This window comes from Vigna angularis, chromosome 2 (assembly GCF_016808095.1).
Source record: "Vigna angularis cultivar LongXiaoDou No.4 chromosome 2, ASM1680809v1, whole genome shotgun sequence".
Classification (NCBI taxonomy): Eukaryota; Viridiplantae; Streptophyta; class Magnoliopsida; order Fabales; family Fabaceae; genus Vigna; species Vigna angularis.
In genome coordinates this window covers 12,697,755-12,706,928 of record NC_068971.1, presented here as the reverse complement: position 1 = coordinate 12,706,928, position 9,174 = coordinate 12,697,755, and the positions used below count along the sequence as shown (strand labels likewise).

The 9,174-nt window shown below is 39.3% G+C and overlaps 1 protein-coding gene across 1 annotated transcript; it reads right to left on the bottom strand.

Moving 5' to 3' along the window:
- Nucleotides 1-6,468: 6,468 nt before the first annotated feature.
- Nucleotides 6,469-7,289, bottom strand: LOC108328361 (non-specific lipid-transfer protein 1). Its single transcript, XM_017562221.2, has 2 exons — nucleotides 6,856-7,289; nucleotides 6,469-6,710 (listed from the first exon to the last, which is right to left on the bottom strand). Exons 1-2 carry the CDS (start codon nucleotides 7,194-7,196, stop codon nucleotides 6,698-6,700), a joined length of 354 nt encoding a protein of 117 aa, XP_017417710.1. The 5' UTR covers nucleotides 7,197-7,289; the 3' UTR covers nucleotides 6,469-6,697.
- Between the last annotated feature and the right edge of the window lie 1,885 nt (nucleotides 7,290-9,174).

Genomic DNA, 9,174 nt, shown 5'->3' with positions numbered 1-9,174 from the left:
AGAACCAAACATGTTGAAGTGGATAGACATTTTATTAAGGAAAAGCTAGATAATCAAGAAATTCAAACTCCATATGTTCAGTCTGAAGATCAACTTGCTGATGTATTAACAAAGGCTGTTTCAGGAAGGGTGTTTGCAGAAGTCATTAACAAGTTGGGCATGAGTGATATTCATCCACCAACATGAGGAGGAATGTTGAAGATAGAATTTGAATTTAAATTATTGTTACGCTTAGTTAGGAACAGTTGTAAATGTATAAGTTGTTTTCTGTTTTTTAAAGTTGTTTTCTAATTTTACGTATAAGCTGTTAACCGTGCTTATATAATTATACCTCAACTTATATAATTGTATCTCATTTGAGAAGAAGTATGAATGAAAGTGGAATAATTATTCCCGGAATTGTTTTAAGAGTCTCTCGAGAACAAAAAATTCATATACCTAGTATTTCTGTTATTCAAATTCTTCAACATTACATACTTGGATTTTTTAGTACTTCTTTTCATAAGCCTTATTTTTCACAGCCTAACCTCCATTTCCACTCTCTTAAAAAGCTTGGAGTTCCTTACTTCCAAACCTCCTTCCTCTCCATTTACGTGCATATCTTTATCCGTTTAACTTAGCCCAAATAATCTTTCTACTCTCATGATTTTAACCATTAAAAGATAAAAAGAACCGTGGTATTTATTATTGGATAAATAATGATGAAACGACTCTCGCAGTTCCTTACGTGGTTGAAGTCAATCATTGATTCTTATTACAACTTGTTACTATGGGCTCATAGCCGACCGAACGGTAAAGGTGCAGAAGAGTCGGCCGGTCGATGATACCTCTCAGGTCAATGAACCGATCGGTAAAAAGAGTCGTTAAGGTAATCAATAGTAATAATTGTCGGGGAGTTAATGAAAATAATTGTCATTTATTGACAATTAATATTGTCATTCAATGGTGGTTAATGAGTCAGACCTAACGGTAAGCTCATTATAATTTATAAATATTTGTCTGGAAAAGGAGACAGGTAACTTGAACTGAACTTAGAACTCTGATAACTAATCTTGATTACAAGATTACTACGCGAGGTCACTGACTTGAGCGTCGGAGTGTCTTTTGCAGGCACCCTCCCCCGCGGCTTGGACAAGGAGAAGAGAGAAGACAGCACAACTGGACATCAGAGCAGACAACTTTGAATGTTTTGGTTTAGGGTTCTAAATCCTACCGAAACATTTTGGCGCCCACCGTGGGGCCGAGCGGCATCCGCTTTTGGCCACTAGGAGTCAAACGAACACTCGCTCTCAAAATCACTATTTTGTTCGGACGCATCTATCAGCCATATCGGTGACGGCAAAGAGTCTCACCACTAATATTAACAGCTTATGCACTTATGAGCTTTTGACTTTGCTCAATCATACACATATTTTGATAAACATTTTCTATCTTATCCTTTGCTGAATAATTTCATATCTTAATTTCATATCATGTTGTTATTAAGGATCATTCAGGAACAAACAGAGTCCAATGGCGCACCCATCATTTTCTCGGATTTAAAGATCGACATCAACGTTCTCTGCCGTTCAGATCCAACGCGGTTAAAATCCAGCTTCTCGGTAGTTTCCCTATTGAATGTGGGAACCGCAACCGAGAAAAGGATGTAGAGAAATCCTTTCATAATCTCCGAAAATTACAATCAAAAAATCACATCTTTCTTTTAGAAGTAAATTAAATTCAATATAATTAACTTTTTCTTCTATTTTATGAACACGTGCCTACCGTCATCATTGTGGTGCAATTACTTCTTTATGGGAGTCGTGCAAATCACCACTTTTGAGAACAAAGGAAACAACTTTGTCAGTTAAAGGTTTGTTAATGAGAAAAGCTAATGGAATCCTTATCTGCGGCATAGTAAAAAAGCATGCCACTAATATATCAAATTTTTTGGATAATTGGCACTTTGCTGTCTAGTACTAACTAACATTTTCCAGTGCCAAGAAGGAATAAAGATGTTACGGTGAGAAGGGTTCTAGAGAGGGAAGAATGTTTACGCCGCCCGGATCTTCCAACTCACCCGGGAGCGGGGCCATAAACCCGGCGGCGAAATCGTCCGAGTGCCTTCCAACGCGTTACGATGGCAAAGGTGAAGGTGCTCAACTTCTGAACACCCCAGGCGTTCACCAGGGACCGAGCGGCTCCGACGCAATCCGCGCTCGGTGAACCAGTATTATCAAAGCGGCTAATCCGTTCACGTGAGGGTCTGAGACATGGAACCTCAAGGAAAGTGTTGTACATCAAATCAGCTTCCACCGTGCCAACCTGTCCATACCAAAATTCAAAATCGATACAGAATACTGTTGACAGGTTGCATTTGCTTTCCCTTGATGACGGACTGTGATTCGCTGAATGGAAGGAGGAAGCAGAGGTTCCAGAAAGTCTGGTCGGGAACAAGGCAAAGGAAAGCAACGTTTCGTTTCGTGTCACCATCATGGATAAAGTGTATGGAGTGCTGGACTACGCCGACAAGCCATTCATAACTCTGAAGAATCTGATTTTCCCTCCAGACTATCCCGCCTTCCTCACCGTCGCTCGAATTCCTATCTTCGGGTCCGACGACTTCTCCGGTGGCTGCACGGGATGTTAACACGCAAGTTTCAAAATTTGCTATGCCTAGTATCGCAAAAGTGGGTTGAAGATTTGAGGATAGGTTTATCCTCTCTTTTCTCTTCCCTGCGAGATATCTTCCTCCCTGGATTGTATTTCGATTTACAGCGTTCAACACTCAGAACGCGACGACAGTAATTCTTCTTTCGCGTCTTCGTCGGAGCCGAAACAAAAGGGGAATTATCTTCCCAACATGATGGAGTTGAAGCTGGTGGTATCGAGAACCGAAAAGCTTAACACTGTAGATGCAGATTCTGATTCGGAGCTTGGTCTGTTGATGAAAGTCGTGTGAAGAGTTGGAGGAAGTAGATAGTTCCGTTCGGCGATGGATGGACAGACGATAACTCCTCTGTTATGGAGACTTGTATGTTCTCCGACAACCTCCCCATGGTGCCCGACGACTCCCGGAAGCGCGCCGTCAATATGTGGCGGCACCGCAGCCACGACAGCCACGACGCCCGTTCAACACAGCCAGTGTTTCAGTGTCTTTGTCACCGCTGATCACGAGCCCAAGAGACCAATACATTGTTGTTTCTTCCCGCCTAAAATTGTTTTTAACTGAAACATCTTACTAGGTTGCAGGGCAAGATCAATGGGCTAAGTCCAACCCGGTAGCAGCAACAAGGCCATTGGCCTTCGTTCAAACCCTAAAGGGCGATGCACCACTCACTATTCCGAGCAGTTCTGTCTCCTCGATGATGACCACCGTATGACCAGTTTCAACATCAATGATTTTCAAACCAACATGATTTAATTTTTATGATATTTTCAAACGGCTACTCGATTTTAAGAGTTTCTCGAGTTTCATTACTTGTGGAATTTTCAGTTGGACACCTCAACTCTTAGTTAACACCTCCCGAGCGGTGATGGTTCATATAATCATCGTCAACATTTATTCTTTTGTACATATTGGAAGTGCAGGTGATAGGACCGTACGCTTGCTCAATAATCCGAACGCGAGGTTACCTTGACATGAGTAAAGAGTTGTCGCTTAGTAACCCGAATCAGGCTCGTTTATTGGCACCGATCGGCGATGACAGAGTCTCACCACCAACGCTCACCAACTTCGGTCACAAGACTCTAAAGCAGTCACATCAAGACTGAACGGTCTCACTCGCTCGTTCGTCTGGCCTCAACTCAAAAGATAGCCTAATTTTATTAGCTATATTTTTCTCACTGTTCAAAATTTGAGTGTTATTTTCCTTCGGTGCAGATAACAGGACTTTGTATACAAACTACTTGGCCAACTTTGAGCAACCGATCGGCAGGGAATATTTTTCAACTCGGTGAGGCAGACTCTTCGTGAGCTCTCACCTTGGTCTTAGGGCACGCTTCTAGAGAGCTCCTAAGACCTAAACCGAGCGGCTGAGGCAGATTTTTTTCGTGAACTCTCACATTGGTCTTAGGGCACGCTTCTAGAGAGCTCCTAAGAACTAAACCAAGCGGGTGAGACAGATTTCTTTCGTGAACTCTCACCTTGGTCTTAGGGCACGCTTCTAGAGAGCTCCTAAGACCTAAACCGAGCGGGTGAGGCAGATTTCTTTCGTGAACTCTCACCTTGGTCTTAGAGCACGCTTCTAGAGAGATCCTAAGACCTAAATCGAGCGGGTGAGGCAGATTTCTTTCGTGAACTCTCACCTTGGTCTTAGGGCACGCTTCTAGAGAGCTCCTAAGACCCAAACCGAGCGGGTGAGGCAGATTTCTTTCGTGAACTCTCACCTTGGTCTTAGGGCACGCTTCTAGAGAGCTCCTAAGACATAAACCGAGCGGGTGAGGCAGATTTCTTTTGTGAACTCTCACCTTGGTCTTAGGGCACGCTTCTAGAGAGCTCCTAAGACCTAAACCGAGCGGGTGAGGCAGATTTCTTTTGTGAACTCTCACCTTGGTCTCAGGGCACGCTCTTAGTGAACTCCTAAGCCTAAATCAAGCGGCAAAGCAAGCTCTTTCGTGAACTCTCGCCTTGGTCTGGCAACACTTCAAAGGAACTCTTAGCGCAAAACCCGCTCGGACGATAAAGAACTCCTAAGCCTAAACCAAGCGGGTGAGGCAGATTTCTTTCGTGAACTCTCACCTTGGTCTTAGGGCACGCTTCTAGAGAGCTCCTAAGACCTAAACCGAGCGGCTGAGGCAGATTTTTTTCGTGAACTCTCACATTGGTCTTAGGGCACGCTTCTAGAGAGCTCCTAAGAACTAAACCAAGCGGGTGAGACAGATTTCTTTCGTGAACTCTCACCTTGGTCTTAGGGCACGCTTCTAGAGAGCTCCTAAGACCTAAACCGAGCGGGTGAGGCAGATTTCTTTCGTGAACTCTCACCTTGGTCTTAGAGCACGCTTCTAGAGAGATCCTAAGACCTAAATCGAGCGGGTGAGGCAGATTTCTTTCGTGAACTCTCACCTTGGTCTTAGGGCACGCTTCTAGAGAGCTCCTAAGACCCAAACCGAGCGGGTGAGGCAGATTTCTTTCGTGAACTCTCACCTTGGTCTTAGGGCACGCTTCTAGAGAGCTCCTAAGACATAAACCGAGCGGGTGAGGCAGATTTCTTTTGTGAACTCTCACCTTGGTCTTAGGGCACGCTTCTAGAGAGCTCCTAAGACCTAAACCGAGCGGGTGAGGCAGATTTCTTTTGTGAACTCTCACCTTGGTCTCAGGGCACGCTCTTAGTGAACTCCTAAGCCTAAATCAAGCGGCAAAGCAAGCTCTTTCGTGAACTCTCGCCTTGGTCTGGCAACACTTCAAAGGAACTCTTAGCGCAAAACCCGCTCGGACGATAAAGAACGCATGCTAGTATGAATTGAAACTCAGGTAAAATCCTCTACCAATCGATATAACTTTATAAACCCAACGCAATATCAAAAATTTTGCTAGGGCTTGGGAGGCTTATGTTACTATGGGCTCATAGCCGACCGAACGGTAAAGGTGCAGAAGAGTCGGCCGGCCGATGATACCTCTCAGGTCAATGAACCGATCGGTAAAGAGAGCCGTTAAGGTAATCAATAGTAATAACTGTCGGGGAGTTAATGAAAATAATTGTCATTTATTGACAATTAATATTGTCATTCATTGGTGGTTAATGAGTCAGACCTAACGGTAAGCTCATTATAATTTATAAATATTTGTCTGGCAAAGGAGACAGGTAACTTGAACTGAACTTAGAGCTTTGATAACTAATCTTGATTACAAGATTACTACGCGAGGTCACTAACTTGAGCGTCGGAGTGTCTTTTGCAGGCACCCTCCCCCGCGGCTTGGACAAGGAGAAGAGAGAAGACAGCACAACTGGACATCGGAGCAGACAACTTTGAATGTTTTGGTTTAGGGTTCTAAATCCTGCCGAAACACAACTGAAAAGACGTGTTTGACAATTACCAACAATTGATAATGGATGTTTTAGGATCATAAATTGGCTCGCATGTTAAACAACCTAATTTTGAGACAACTACCAACGGAGGAAGAGCCCAACTAAGATGCACACGGCTTCTTTAACATGTTGATGCGTGCGTAGTCTCCTATGAATCATGTGGAAATTTATGATTTCTTTTTCAATAAATAAAATGTATAACTAGATTGTTTGAGCTTCTAAACCATGTGTAGCTTGTTTTTTTTTTTTTTGAAGTTTTCTTCGATAGTTGGTCCTGTTAGAAAACTGATCATTACTTTGTATTCTTGTTAGCCTTGAGAATAGCTTATTTTTATACGCATAAGTACCATAACATCAATACACGTTATAATATTATTAAAGTGAAATTTGAAAGTTAAGTGTTTTTAGGTGTCGAGCTATATTTTTGTTTGTTTGAAAATTAACACGGTACGCAACAATATTAATAGTAGGATGAAATTACCATATCACATGCGTGATTGTTACATGCAACAATCAAGTAAGATACATTAAATCGCACCCAACAACAAAGACTATATAATAACAGAAGCCGAGAAACTAAGAGGCTCGCATAGGTGGAGCCCTACAGTCACACTCGCTTTCTCTTTATTATTCTGATAGTATCTGCTACAATGCTGCCTTCGCAGAAATTAGGAAAGCTACTTGCTTTTTCAGAACTTGATGCTGCAGCAATATTACAGAAACAAACACATGGTTAAATATATGTTCAGGCTTAACAAAACAGATTACTTATCCAAGAACAAAATCATTTGAGAAAAAGAGAGTAGAACAGTCAAAATTTGAGAAACTGTGAGTGAATTAAACTTACTCTGCACAGTTGGTGGAGCGGCTGATCTTGTAAGGGACATTGACCTTGCAGACGCCAGGGAGTGCCTGAGCATACTGGTCATTGATGTTATACTTACCAGCAGCATCTTTGAGACACTTGCACACGGTTTGTTTGTCAGCGGAGCTTCCGGCAGCACCCAGAATGTTCTTTACTCCGCTACAGCACCCTGGTGCAGCCGCTCCACCGTTCATCAAGTAACCTAGGCACGGTGCCAGGCTCGCTGTCACTTGGTCGCATGTAACGGCCTGCACCATCATCATAGGTGCACTCATCACAGCCATGCACATTACAACCATGCATGCAACCTTCACGCTGGCCATGGTCGCGGAAACAGAAACAGTGTTTCTCTAGAATGGGAGATAAGTGAAAAAGTGTTGCTTTGTGTTGTGGGTGGTGAAGAGAAGTGATTTGGTGTGGTGTTTATATAGAATTTGAGTGGGGGAGAAGATGAAGATGGTACATTATGAGAATTGAAATGAGATGATTTTGGTTGGTGAGCTCATTTCAATGACCATGTGCTTCGGTGATTCATTTCATGATACTGTCGTTGGATACGTGGCATGATGTTTGAACGATAGATTCAATTATTTGTACTGTGTGTCTGACTGCTTGCATGGCTATTTAATGTGAAGAGGTGCAGTTATGCTACACGTGTCACACCTTACTGTTCCCAAGCTAAAGTAGGTTGCAATAACTGTTTTTTTCACAATACGACGGTGTCAGCTGCGGCACGCAAGTGGATCAATCATCCAACCCAACTATACACTGTATGTTTGGTCAGATGAAGAAAAAGAGAAGAGAGATATTATTATTGTATTGGAAAAAATAACTGAAGATGGTGATAATTTTATTTATTCTTTTTTAAAAATGTTCATAATTCATTTGTATAGTTGAATTCATTTTTACTAAAGAATTGAATTAGTTAATTATGTGTAGATTTTTTCAACTTTTGTTATTACAAATTGCTTGAACCTTTTTAGAAAACAAAATATAGAATAGTTTTTAATAAAAAGTTTATTAAAAATTTTATAATAAAAAATGTTAAATAGTGAAATATAAATTTATTTTACAATTAATATATAGTATTTATAATTTCAACTTCATAGTATACTTATAAATACCTTAAATACAATCTTACGATTAAAAATTTTAAAATAAATTTGTTATTGTATTTTAAGAAATATAAATATATTATCATAAAAAAACATTTTAAGTGACTTGATCATATATGTTTGTTAATTAACTATAAATATATAATATTACAAATATTTTTTTTTAGTTTGATTTTTAATTTAAATTTAAATTTAAAATCAAAAGTGAAAATGAAATAAAAAGATTTTTTAATCATTTTAAAACTTTAATTCAATTTTCAAGTATTTTTTTTTATTTGTATAGTTGGATTTTGAATTCCATAACTTCAACCAGAGAAAATACTCTCTTTTCTTAATTAAATGATTTTATTTACTCAATGTTTTGTGTGATTATGTAATTAGTTTTTTTTTTTATAATGTTCAAGTATTATGATAGGTGTTTGTTTAGATACATCAACATTAGTTTTAGTGTGTATTTTAGTATATATGTATGTTAAGCAAAACTCTCTTAATCAATCTTAATCCGATAATAATTTATTAGTCTAAATCTAGACATACTCATAATCAAATTCAAAAAATAAATATAAAACCTAACAATTTTAATTGATTAAGTCATTTACATGATCGATTAATTTAATAAGTTTTAAAAAAATGTGGATGAGACATATTAATTGATTAAGTTACTAATATAATCGATTAATCTTGATGGTTACTTAGTTTTTCTTTAAAAATTGCATCTTCTTTCATTTCATTTCAATACCTTGAAATCCTAAAATCAGCAGAACATGTGTGTGATAGTTTTGAGCATTTCATCTTTGCAAAAAATGTTTTTATTCAAGAAGATTAAAATATTGAATGAGTTTTCTCTTGGCTATATAGGTTTCAATTGTAATATCTTCATACAGGTGATATCTTTCTTATATCTTTGTTCTGTAATTCACCATTTTGTAGAAGGTTGTGGTGATTGTGAGAAGCATCACCTAATCTTTTTGTTTTTTTAAGGGTTTCTTCAAGGTTTTGCTTAAATCTTGGTTTTAGGATTATGTAACTGCACTTGTAGTATGAAACTTTAGATCTATAATGGAATTTCTAGCTAAGGTTGCTAGAAATATTAGATGTAGATTCATTAGAATCGAATCAGTATAAAAATCCTTGTGTCTTGTTCTTTTTCTTATTACAAATATCTTTATTGTCTTTCTTTGTGATT